The sequence below is a fragment of the Musca domestica genome, unplaced genomic scaffold (assembly GCF_030504385.1).
Source record: "Musca domestica strain aabys unplaced genomic scaffold, Musca_domestica.polishedcontigs.V.1.1 278, whole genome shotgun sequence".
Taxonomy (NCBI): Eukaryota; Metazoa; Arthropoda; class Insecta; order Diptera; family Muscidae; genus Musca; species Musca domestica.
The window spans coordinates 402,501-414,056 of NW_026712292.1; the positions used below are offsets into that span (position 1 = coordinate 402,501).

Genomic DNA, 11,556 nt, shown 5'->3' on the forward strand with positions numbered 1-11,556 from the left:
ATAATTATAAAAGTTGGAGTTATTTTGAAACAGAAAATTAAAAATTAAAAATTTAAAGAGAAACAAAAAAATTGAGCCACATTTTGAAAAAAATGTTTTATACCAAAACTGAAAACCATCTGGAGTATTATAGCTACAGATTTCTTATGTTTAGTGACCTATAACGAAATGAAATGGAGAATATTTCTACCTTTAACCCAATCGACTTTAAATAAAGAAAAAGATTAAAAATTTGGCAATATTTGAGAAAGGCCAAAAACGACCAAAAATATTCTTATAACAAAATTGGCAATCATGTTTTCACCACATTTATTATGGTCACCGATATAATAAATAAGCTGTCACTGGAATAATTTTAACAGCTATCGGACGAGTGGCTTGCAAATGATAGCAGTCTAAATTGGTTGCAGTTTTTTCTTCTCACCGTGTATTTTACTTACATTTTTGTAACTTAAAAAAAATAATTAACTACCAAAAATTTCATATTTTTTATATATTCAAATGTTAAAAAATGTCTTCCCTTTTTAACTTTTTGACCCAAAATTTATCTAAACGATTCCCTCCCACCATAGCCAATACAATGCACATAAATATATATTTGTACTTATGCCTCTTAATGATTGCTGTAATATTTTATTATTATTATGCTAATCTTTTGTTTATCTCGAATTACCTTGATGTCTTTCAAATGGTTTCGCACCCAAGCACCTACTTATTGCTTAAATGCAAAACGAAACCAAATAAAATACCACCTTAATTTACTAATTAAACAATCAACAATATACGCCAAAAAAAACGAACAAATTTACAAAAATTTGTAATGAGATTGCGAAGACGCACTTCTTTGCATAAATAAACATAAATACAAATAACCACAGACACCGGACATTTCGCACAGCGTATTCAATTTGATGTGGCTTTACTGGCATGGCATTATTATTGTTGTTGTTAAAAAAAAACTTTGTTGTCTTTTGTGAAAAGCGAGGGTGTTATTGCAGGTACCTTTTGGTCAGTTACAGTTGACCGGTTTTAAGCTACTTACTCTTGTAGCAATTACTTGGTGTACAACTCCATTTGCCGGACTAGTTTCCATCAGATTTTGATTTTTGATGAATATCCGAAGTCTAAATACAAAATTCTGGGTATACAAAATTGTTGGTTGAATTAATTCCTTGTGCTGGTCCTGGCGACACTCACATATTTAAATGTACTTTCAAAATCTGCAAAAGAAAATAGTATGTTTCATTAAATATTGCAAGACATCATAAATGAGAATCAAAATAAATATTTATGCTGCTTTAAATGTCCTCGCAGAATTCCAAAAGCTTGAAAGCATCAATACCCTTTAATTTTGTTTACATTTGAACGGCGCTTAATTATGTTTACTTTACGTTACGTACAGCCACTAACTTTTACTGACTGCCTTTAAATCAGCTGTTTTGTTTTCTTTCAATGAAATGTGGTATACACTAGCAAACATACATGATTGTCGCCAAAACTATTGCTCAGAAACAATAACCAACTAGACAAACAAAACAAATACTTTTAAATAATTAAAATATTTATAAAACAATTTAAAAGAAGAGAAGTATTGCAGGGTTATCTGTTGTTAACATATTTTTGCAGGGTTATCTGTTGTTAACATATTTTTATTTTACTGCCATGGTACAATAAAACGGTAAGGTAACGTTACCAGCCGGTTACAATTTTTTTCTAAATTCTTTTGGAAAACAAAAACAAAATATTACCAAAATCAATGAGTGAAAGAAGCGTACATAGCATAGCGGACGAGAATTATAGATATTAACCAGTTTTACTATGTAATTGAGAGATAGACCAGTTTGGATCGTATTTTTTAAGAAATTCCAGGTATTTCATTCGCGGTTTGTAATCCATACTAAAAATAAGGAAATATATCAAATAATTGAAAACAACATTGTAGAATTAAGAAGGTAAAGTCATGCAATCATATGTTTACATTTTTTTCAAAATTATTAATTTCACAACATTTCATTGTAAAAATTTGTATTTGCAAATCTGTTGTATATACACAAATCAGAGATGGGAATCTGCTTTGAACGCAGTGAAATGTGACAAGGTTAATTACAGAAAATGCAGAGGTGGGAATGCTTTTTTGAAATGACTTTAACTTCTTAATTTTACCATGGAAAACAACTTGACGCATATAATTTTGAATTATTGTGACAGGAAGCGGACATAGCCTCAGGGATGTATTTCTGTAGTTTAACAAAGCTGTTCTACCTACTTATTGTACCTTGCTGCAAACAGACATTTTTTCGGAGCAAAATTAAGATGTGAGCAAAAATACAGGTAGATGCATCAACGCATGGTAGAAGAATATAAGTAGGCGCGTCGACACAGCTGCTGGGACAATGAACTGTCAAACCAATTTTGGAATTGAAAATGTTGAATGAAAAATTATATAAATTTGCAAAAATTGTTGAAAAACACGGATTATAATAACCTCCGAATGATGCTGTATAAAAAAAAAACATAAAAATCTACTTATATTTGAAAAAACATTTAATTTTTTGACACATAAATGCTCCCAAGCGTTGATGCATCTACCTGTATTCTTCTGCCATGCATCAACGCTTGGGAACATTAATATGTCAAAAATTTTTTAAATGTTTTTTTTTTTTCAAATATAAGTAGATTTCCGTAAGTTTTCTTATACGATGTCATTCGGAGGTTAATATAATTCGCGTTTTCAACAATTTTTACAAATTTAAATAATTTTTCATTCAACATTTTCAATTCCAAAATTGGTTTGACAGTTCATTGTCCAAGCAGCTGTGTCGATGCGTCTACCTATATTCTTCTACCATGGATTTGAGTACATAAACTGCTTTAAGTCTTCGAATGCCATATTTTGTGACATATATGATCTGTTCCGGAACCTGCAAGAATCTACGAGTTTTGCAATTTTTGTCGATATCGTAAAGGGAAAATCGGTTATCTTAGTAAAAACTTTTACATTCTTGCATGGTCTGTTCCAGAATCTGCAAGAATCTCCTACATTTGAAACTTTCTCCGATATCATAAAGGGAAAATCGATTATGGTAGTAAAAACTTTTACATTCTTGCAGTTCTGGAACAGACCAGCAGTTTTGGAACAGACCAATAATAAAGGGATACCAGAGCACTTGAATCCTGCCGTCGTTATCCATTTTTGGAATTCAAAATTATTTAAATTAGTGAAAGTTTTTTAAAATCACATTTCCTATCATCCTCTGAACGGCAGCGTATCAGAAGATTCTAAAATCCATGTATTTTTGGCACGATAACCGATTTTACCTTTATGAAATCGAAAAAAATAGCAAAAATGGTAGATTCATGCAGGTTCTGGAACAGAGCAAATGTTTGCATGCGCTGATGCCAAAAAATTTGTTGTAAAAAATAAGTAGATTTGTATGTTTTCTTATATGACACAAATCGAAGGTTGTTATATATTTTCAACAATTTTCATTTAAAATGTTCAATTTCAAAATTGACTTGACAGATCATTATCCCAGCAGCTATGTCGATGTCGACTAAATGTATTCTTCTACCCTGCTATTATGCATAAAATACATGTAAACATCACCTTAGAAAAAAAAAACAACACCCGCAATAATTCAATGTAAATTTATTTATTCTAGATAATAAAAAAATATGTTAATTCTTTCAACACTACATTACTTATTTCGAATTTCTAGTTTTAGTTTCAATTTCCCTACTTAAGCATTATCCATTGCCTCGATTTCGTATAGTAACTGTCGTTCTGCCTTAACCTTCTCATGTTCGTCCACTCCAATGCCAGCTCCCAGACGCTGTAAATCTCCATCGCCTGTGACAATTTCATTTTGCATGTCATGGGTCAACTCTTCGACTACGACTTCTTGTTGTTCCAAATGTTCCTGTTTAAATTGGTTTAACTGGTTATGTGTTTGCTGGTGTGGATGATGAGAATGATACAATGACTGTTGGCTCTCATCATACTCATAGTGTTCATCTGCTACTTGTGACAACTGGTGTTGTTGTTGCTGCTGTTGCTGTTGCAATAACTCCTGTTCCGCCTGTTGCTGTTCGTCGGTTTTATCTTGAAACAATTGTCGACCCAACTTTTTGCGACACTGCAACGACCTTCGATGGGCATCAAAGAAATCTATGTGATTGAATTCCAGGCCACATATGCGACACTCAAATTTACTTTGGTTTAGATGCATTTCTTTGCGATGCTGGGCCAATTTGTGGGTATCCTTGAAACGCATATCACAGAACGGACAGTCCAACAAACGTCGATCACCATAGTGGACATTTCGTACATGTTCATTCATGGAGAATTTTCTTAAGAACTTCTTGCCACAATGTTCACATTCATAGTTACGCTGTTGTTCGTGCACCAGCCGGCGGTGGTGTCTCAGCGAGGTATTTTGGGCAAAGGTCTTGCCACAATGTTCACAAATGTGTTCTTTGGCCAGATGACGTCTCTGTTCATGTACCTTTAAGTCCTGCTTGGTGCAATAGTACATTTTACATGGCACGCAAACATAGGGTCGTATACCCACATGCCGTCTCGAGTGACCAGCCGCATAGGCCCTTGTCACAAAATCATCTTCACAGTAAATGCATTTAAATCTTTTCGTTCCGGGTTTCAGGTGGGTCTTCAAGTGGGCATCTAATTTTGATTTGTGCATGATGTCAGGGCACACACCACACTCAACGGGTAACTTGTCAGCCTCCTTGTCATCTGACACCACAGAGAATTCCACAATCGGTGCACCATCTTCCTCATCGTAGTCCACAATCTCGGCACAAATACCATCAAATAGTAAGAATTTCTTTGGCACTTTGGGTACATTCAAACGCTTTCGCTTCTTCTCCAACTCCGACCATGGCAAATACGTTTGGGCAGGTGTTTTAGTTTCAACTTCGACAACTTCTTCATGCTGATACGTTTCCAACTGAACACCAGCGTCCGGATCATGGTCGTCCATTTCATCGTGTACCTCTTCGACAAACATCATTTGACCATCTTCACCAATCATGACGGTGTCTCCATGATCTTCAACAATTTCATGTCCCTCACCATCGCCCAGCACAATGATTTGCGATGAATCATCTTCCAAATCCTCGCCATCGGCCAACACAACATAGCCATTGTCAATGGTGATGTACTCGTCTTCAACGATGGATTCAGTTTCATCACTCATTTCGTGGATATTCAAAAAAAATCACAAAAATCACCGATGTTTTTTCGGTAGCCGAAGGAAAAAATTACCAACGCTGTTGACGAAGTGAACGTTTGCAAGGGATATGTTCACTGAACTGAACTAAAGGAACCTGGGCAGTTCTTTTATTTATTTTGTTCCTTAATATCATTAAAATGTTTGGTGTTTCTTTTAGTATGAATACAAGGAAGGCAAGTATTAAATATTATAAAAATCTAATATTTATTATTTTTCTGAGACACATTTGGTAACATTTATTCCCCTTAAAATGGAATTTTTTGGAAAAAATGAAAATTTTCACAATTATCAGAAATTATAATTTAATGTTCGAAAATGTCAACTGATTTTATTTTTTTCCATAATTTGGTAATAGTTAATCAATATAAATGGGAATTCCCAAGACATTTTATTTTGAGAATGGGAGAATGATTTATTTAGACTAATATCCATGGCAGAAGAATACAGGTATATGCATCAACGCTTGGGAACATTGATATGTCAAAAAAATTTAAATGTTTTTTTTCAAATATAAGTAGATTTTTATATATTTTCTTATACTACGTCATTTGGAGGCCATTATAATTCGCATTTTTTAACAATTTTTACAAATTTAAATAATTTTTCATTCAACATTTTCAATTCGAAAATTGGTTTGACAGTTCATTGTCCCCAGCAGCTGTGTCCTGTGTACCATGGTAATATCTTTGCTTGTTTTCTGCATCCATATTCTTTTCTGGTATATACGTGAAAGGCAAGTTAAAATGAAAACAAAAAAAAAAAAAAATAAGGTGCAAGTAAATTTGCCTACTCTAAATCGGGTTTCTTTCATTCCATTTATTTATATGTTTAGTGGGTTTAAATTGTCAATTTAAAGTACGTTTACATAGAAAACTTTAAAATGAATTTGCCTATGAAAAGCATACGAAAAATTTATTGTCGGCAGGTGATAACAACGAATTAGTGAAAACTCTTGCAAATGTCGCCTCAGTAAAATGTTCTAATTGCCTTCCCAGAAAAATAAGACAAAGGGATAATAATATTAAAAAGAACCTAACCAATTGGTATGCGGTAATAAAGTACAAGTCTGACGCACAACAAATTCCGAGGTTATATAGAAATTACGGACATAGAAACATAGCAATTAATTAATTTTCTCATAGGAATTGTGCAATTTTTTTACGCGTCCGAAAAAGGGAAGGGAGTCTTTTTGTTTTACTAGATCTTTGGGTGCAGGAACGGCTTTTGGTTTGCTAAATTTTAAAAATAGCCACCACAACGAAGCCCTGTTAGAAGAATACATGTAAACTTGGACTTGGAAACATTGATTTTCGAAATGTTTTTTTTTTCGAAAATTAGCAGATTTTTATAATTTTTCGTATACGACGCCAATCTGAGGTTGCAATGATGTATTGATGTGAATGTATTTTTCAAAAATTTTTACAAATTTTAATAATTTTTCATTAAAAATGTTCAATTTCAAAATTGGTTTGATAATTCATTGTCACAGCAGCTGTGTTGATCTGACTACCTGTATTCTTCTACCATGAACGAAGGCTAGAATAAATCAATTAAGGTGAGAATACATACATACGACAGGCGGTAACAACGAATTAGTGAAAACTCTTGCAAATGTTGCCTCAGTAAAATGATTTCATATTGCGTCCCCAGAAAAATTAGATAAAGGGGTAATAATCATCAAAAATAACCTAACCAATTGGTATGCGGTAATAAAGTACAACTCTGACGCACAACAAATTCCGAGGTTATACAGAAATTACGGACATAGAAACATAGCAATTAATTAATTTTCTCATGGGAATTATGCAATTTTTTACGCGTCTGAAAAAGGGAAGGGAGTATTTTTGTTTTACTAGATCTTTGGGTGCAGGAACGGCTTATTGTTTGCTGAATTTTAAAAATGGCCACTTCAACGAAGCCATGGTAGAAGAATACATGTAAACTTGGACTTGGGAACATTGATTTTCGAAATGTTTTTTTTTTTCGAAAATTAGCCGATTTTTATTATTTTTCTTATACGACGCCAATCGGAGGTTGCAATGATAAGAATTTTTAACAAATTTCAATAATGATTCATTAAATATGTTCAATTTCAAAATTGGTTTGACAGTTCATTGTCCCAGCAGCTGTGTTGATGTGACTACCTGTATTCTTCTACCATGAACGAAGCGCAGAATAAATCAATTAAGGTGAGAATACCTAAAACCATGGTACAATAAGGAGGAGGAATAGCTTCGTAAAACTACAGAAATACAGCCCTGAGGCTATGCCAGCATCCTGTCAGACTCATTACATGCAATAAGTTTCCATTTTTTCATATTTCTCTTCATTGTTAAAATAAATTAAATAGCGCAAAAAATTAATGAAATTACTGGATTTGCGCTCAAAAATATTATCTAAACGGTTCAATCTTTCAATTTCATGGTTAAACTGGTTAATAGCTTTAATGCGCGAGCAATCTACGTGTCTTCCAATCATTGGTTTTGAAAATATTTTGTTTTCATTTTTTTTAAACAATAAATACATACACAAAATTGCCAGAAGACGGGCACACATAGAAAAAAATTTTAATTGGAATTGTAATTGGTAGCTCTGCCTTACCTTTTTATTGTACCATGCATAAAACGGTTTTTGGACTGGCTTAAGCTGGCCATAGACGAACGATTTGTTGGTGTGATTTGCAAATTTATTGCTGCGATTTATTGCATATCGTTTCTCCACACACGCTCGAACAAATCATAATTCGGCCGACGTTGAAGAGTAAGCATATGCTACGAAGCGGATGATGTTCATTTTGTGTTTGAACTTCGGTTTGTGCTTCTATTTGAATTTTGTGGCAGAAAATTTTTTATTTAACAATTGGTTTTTTCTGTTGATAGGAAACTTAAAAAAACATGTGCGACGATGCAGTGGCTGATGCAGCTGCGCTTTTAATTATATATACATGTTTCGACATGGAAAATAAAAAACAAGAAAAGAAAAAAATCGAAAAAAAAAGAAAAAGAAAATGGAGTGAAGAGTGGCTGCTCGAAAGAAAAAAGCATTCCCATGTAGCAACGCTCAAAAATATGGAAATGCTTACTCCAAGGGATTATAAAAATTTTCCATTTTGTTACGAGTTCTTCCCATGATTTTTGTTTTTCTAATTTGTCTTTATATTTTTCACTTTTTGTTTGCCAAATGGCATTTTCATTTTTTAACACATCAAAAAATTCTATCATAAAGTCTTTGCTTGCCATTTTTTGTGTGCACTACATGACCTTTCGTTACAATGGTTGAAGAGCAACTGAAATGGCAAAATGGCTTAAAATTTGCGCAGTAGCCCACACACGTATGATTTGTTTGCCAACAAATTGCAATTTTTTGAAAATTTTCAAAAACTTGCAATTAGTTCGCAATCTACCCCACAGACGTAAAAACGCGACCACAAACCCAACAAATTGCTCGAATTTATCGTTCGTCTATGGCCAGCTTTAAGTTATCGGCTGACTTCTTCGTATAAGAACAAAGAAGTTTAGGTAGCCGATGACTGAAGCCAGTCAAAAAAACGTTTTATGTTTCTCATCTTTTCAACGCATATGTAAATGTAGCATTAGCTTTAATTGACCAATGTCGATTTTCAGATCCCTATGATAATGTCAAAAGTCAGCTTACATATCCCTACTCTTCTGCAGGCACAAAACATCCAAGCACCAGAGGAACACTGCGCCGGGAACCCAGGAAACCCAATGTCTTCGATACCAGCAATATGTCGAACCTGTCTCGATCCAGAGGGTCGATATTTCCAAATTTCCGATTATGTGGATGAGAGCTTGAGTATCATCGAAATTCTAGATGTAATTGTGCCCCAAATTCGTATCATGGAAGAAAAGCACTCTGAATTTGCGCCACTTATATGCGAGGAATGTTTGGAAAAGTTGTTGCAGTCTTACAGATTTCAACAGCTTTGTATTGATGCTGACAACCAACTAAGGAAATTATTTGAAGAGGATGCAGAGAGCCAGGAAATGCAGATGGATACCAAAACGCCAATAGAATTTTTGGTAGATGAAAAGAACGATGTTAAAGTGGAAATTGAATATGTAATTGAAGGTAGCGAAGTTAAGGACATAGTAAATCCAAATGTGGAGACCTGGTAAGTAGGAATATTGAAATTATTTCATACTCAACTAAATTGAAAATTTGTTCTTTAGTATAGAGTTGGCAAATGGCTCCAATGAAGAAGAAACAGAAGAGGAACATGTTGAAGTCGTTGAAAATACTGAGGAAATAATTGACATCTTGGAATCAAATACACCTCCAATGTAAGTTCCAATCGATTCCATAGACAGAAGAAAATACAATTTTTTATTTTTAGCTCCGACACACAACATTTCTGCAGGAACTGCGATAAGAAATTTGAAAGCTTATCCTGTTTCAAAGCTCATTGTTGCTCGAAACCCGTAGTCCGTTCACTTTTCAATTGTGAAATGTGTCATATCACTTTTCCCAATGAAAAAACTTACAAAGCCCACATACTTGAGCACGAGGAAGAGGAAAACAATAACATCAATGTTGATAATAATGAAAATGTCCTGGGAGAAGATGAAGTAGAAGTTGACATAGACCAATTGATAACCAAAGAAGCAGAAGAGGAGCACTTAAAGGAGGACACAGCTGAAGAGGAGGTTGGAACAGAGACAATCATAGATAATTGGTCTGATCTTAAGTGAGTAAAATTTAAATACCATCCAAACTGATTTTTTTTTCTAAAAAATGTGTATTTTTCTTCCGTTACAGTGACAATAGTGATGAGTATACGATCACAAATGAGCAAAACTCTTCCGCAGGAGACTGTGAAGAAGCCCTGATAGAAAAGTAACTAAAACTGAATTATAAATTTTATACAATAGCAACATAATATCTCCATCCCTTCATTTAACAGGGCAAGCGATAAAAATCGCCGTAATTGTCGCTATCCATGTGAGGTGTGTGGAAAAATTTATGATCGTATATCGCGTCTACAACGACACAGCCGAGTCCATTCGCTGCATAAAAAGTATGAATGTGAAATCTGTAAGGCACGCTTCTCCACTGCCAGTTACCTGAAAATCCACCAAGATAAACATTTACAACAGGACCATGCTAACGAAACACCTCCGCCCGGTGGCTACAAATGTCCCGATTGCCCAAGACGATTTGAAAAATTAACTGCCTTATCCGGACATCGACGTTCACATTCCGATAAACAGCAGATAACCAAGAAATTACTCTGCAACTACTGTCAACGTAAGTTTCTATCAGAGAAAACCCTAACGGAGCACATACGTAACAAACATCCCGATGAGAAATACATGTGTGATCAATGTGATCGTACATTTGTCCTGCACTCGAAACTCATAGAGCATCTTAGCGTACATCGCGAGCTTATTTGTGATATTTGCCAAAAGGAGTTTGCCTTCGAGAGTCTGCTAAAGGAACACATGCGCACTCACAGTGGAGAATGTCCATTTTTGTGTCCACAGTGCGGCAAGACATTTAAATGTGGTGGTAATTTACGTCAGCACATAGAACGCCACTCGACCGTTAAGAGACATGCCTGCCCCAGTTGTTCAAGACGTTTCAAATGTCGCACCGACTTGAAGAAACACATGTCCACACATCAGGGGGTGAAGAATTATGTCTGTGATATCTGTGGTATTCGCTTTACCCGAGCATTTAGTATGGAACAACACAAACGTTTGCATATGACGAGTAAGTTGACTCATTCGTGCGATCTGTGTAATATGTCGTAAGTTTTGCTAATTTTGTAAATATGTAATAATTAATAAACAATAATTTTCATTTTGTTTGCAGATTTAATACCGAGACAAATTTGAAGCGACATGTGCAACAAGTACATCCTAATGAAAATGGGAATTAGTATGGAAAATTGCAAATGAAGTAAATAGTTAAACAAATATATTTGTGAATATAAAAGTAATTAATATTTCGCTGTAACTGTAATTTTGCATATAAGTTTATTTTTGTAAATTGTAAAAGGATATTTAAGTAGTGCTTCTTAAACTCCTCCGTTCTTTTACATTAAAAGCCAGCCAGAAAAGTCCTTTGTACTTTGTTTTTAGTTACACTTCTTTATTGCTTTAATAAGTTTCCAAAAAAGATACAGTTTTTTCTATAATCTCGTAATTAATAAACACCTCTGGTGTAAACGTGTCAACTTGCTTCTAATTAGCTATTTTCCGGCATAAATTGGTTATGGCAACTCTGTTACAGGTGTTTTCATATGATTATTCTTCTTTCTGCTCAATGTCAATTATCGATC

The 11,556-nt window shown here is 34.2% G+C and overlaps 2 protein-coding genes across 3 annotated transcripts; one reads left to right on the forward strand and one right to left on the reverse strand.

Moving 5' to 3' along the window:
* Positions 1 to 3,637: 3,637 nt before the first annotated feature.
* On the reverse strand, positions 3,638 to 5,324 carry LOC101899850 (zinc finger protein 567). The gene has a single exon (XM_005179971.4). It carries the CDS (start codon positions 5,214 to 5,216, stop codon positions 3,741 to 3,743), a length of 1,476 nt encoding a protein of 491 aa, XP_005180028.3. The 5' UTR covers positions 5,217 to 5,324; the 3' UTR covers positions 3,638 to 3,740.
* A 3,628-nt stretch (positions 5,325 to 8,952) lies between these two features.
* LOC131803214 (zinc finger protein 62 homolog) lies at positions 8,953 to 11,214 on the forward strand. Of its 2 annotated transcripts, none has more exons than XM_059124322.1 (6): positions 8,953 to 9,387; positions 9,446 to 9,556; positions 9,610 to 9,960; positions 10,032 to 10,109; positions 10,177 to 11,022; positions 11,088 to 11,214. In XM_059124322.1, exons 1-6 carry the CDS (start codon positions 8,981 to 8,983, stop codon positions 11,152 to 11,154), a joined length of 1,860 nt encoding a protein of 619 aa, XP_058980305.1. In that variant the 5' UTR covers positions 8,953 to 8,980; the 3' UTR covers positions 11,155 to 11,214. The 2 variants fall into 2 exon arrangements, with proteins under 2 accessions (XP_058980305.1, XP_058980307.1); XM_059124324.1 differs by having other exon boundaries at positions 9,225 to 9,387; positions 9,451 to 9,556.
* The last annotated feature ends 342 nt before the right edge of the window (positions 11,215 to 11,556 follow it).

What these genes read in the sequence shown, in the direction of transcription:
- LOC131803214 (XM_059124322.1), top strand. Translation starts at nt 8,981, where the DNA reads ATGTCTTCGATACCAGCAATATGTCGAACCTGTCTCGATCCAGAGGGT. An exon ending in AATCCAAATGTGGAGACCTG is followed by an intron (nt 9,388 to 9,445) that starts GTAAGTAGGAAT and finishes TTTGTTCTTTAG; the next exon opens with TATAGAGTTGGCAAATGGCT. An exon ending in GAATCAAATACACCTCCAAT is followed by an intron (nt 9,557 to 9,609) that starts GTAAGTTCCAAT and finishes TTTTATTTTTAG; the next exon opens with CTCCGACACACAACATTTCT.
- LOC101899850 (XM_005179971.4), bottom strand. Translation starts at nt 5,216, where the DNA reads ATGAGTGATGAAACTGAATCCATCGTTGAAGACGAGTACATCACCATT.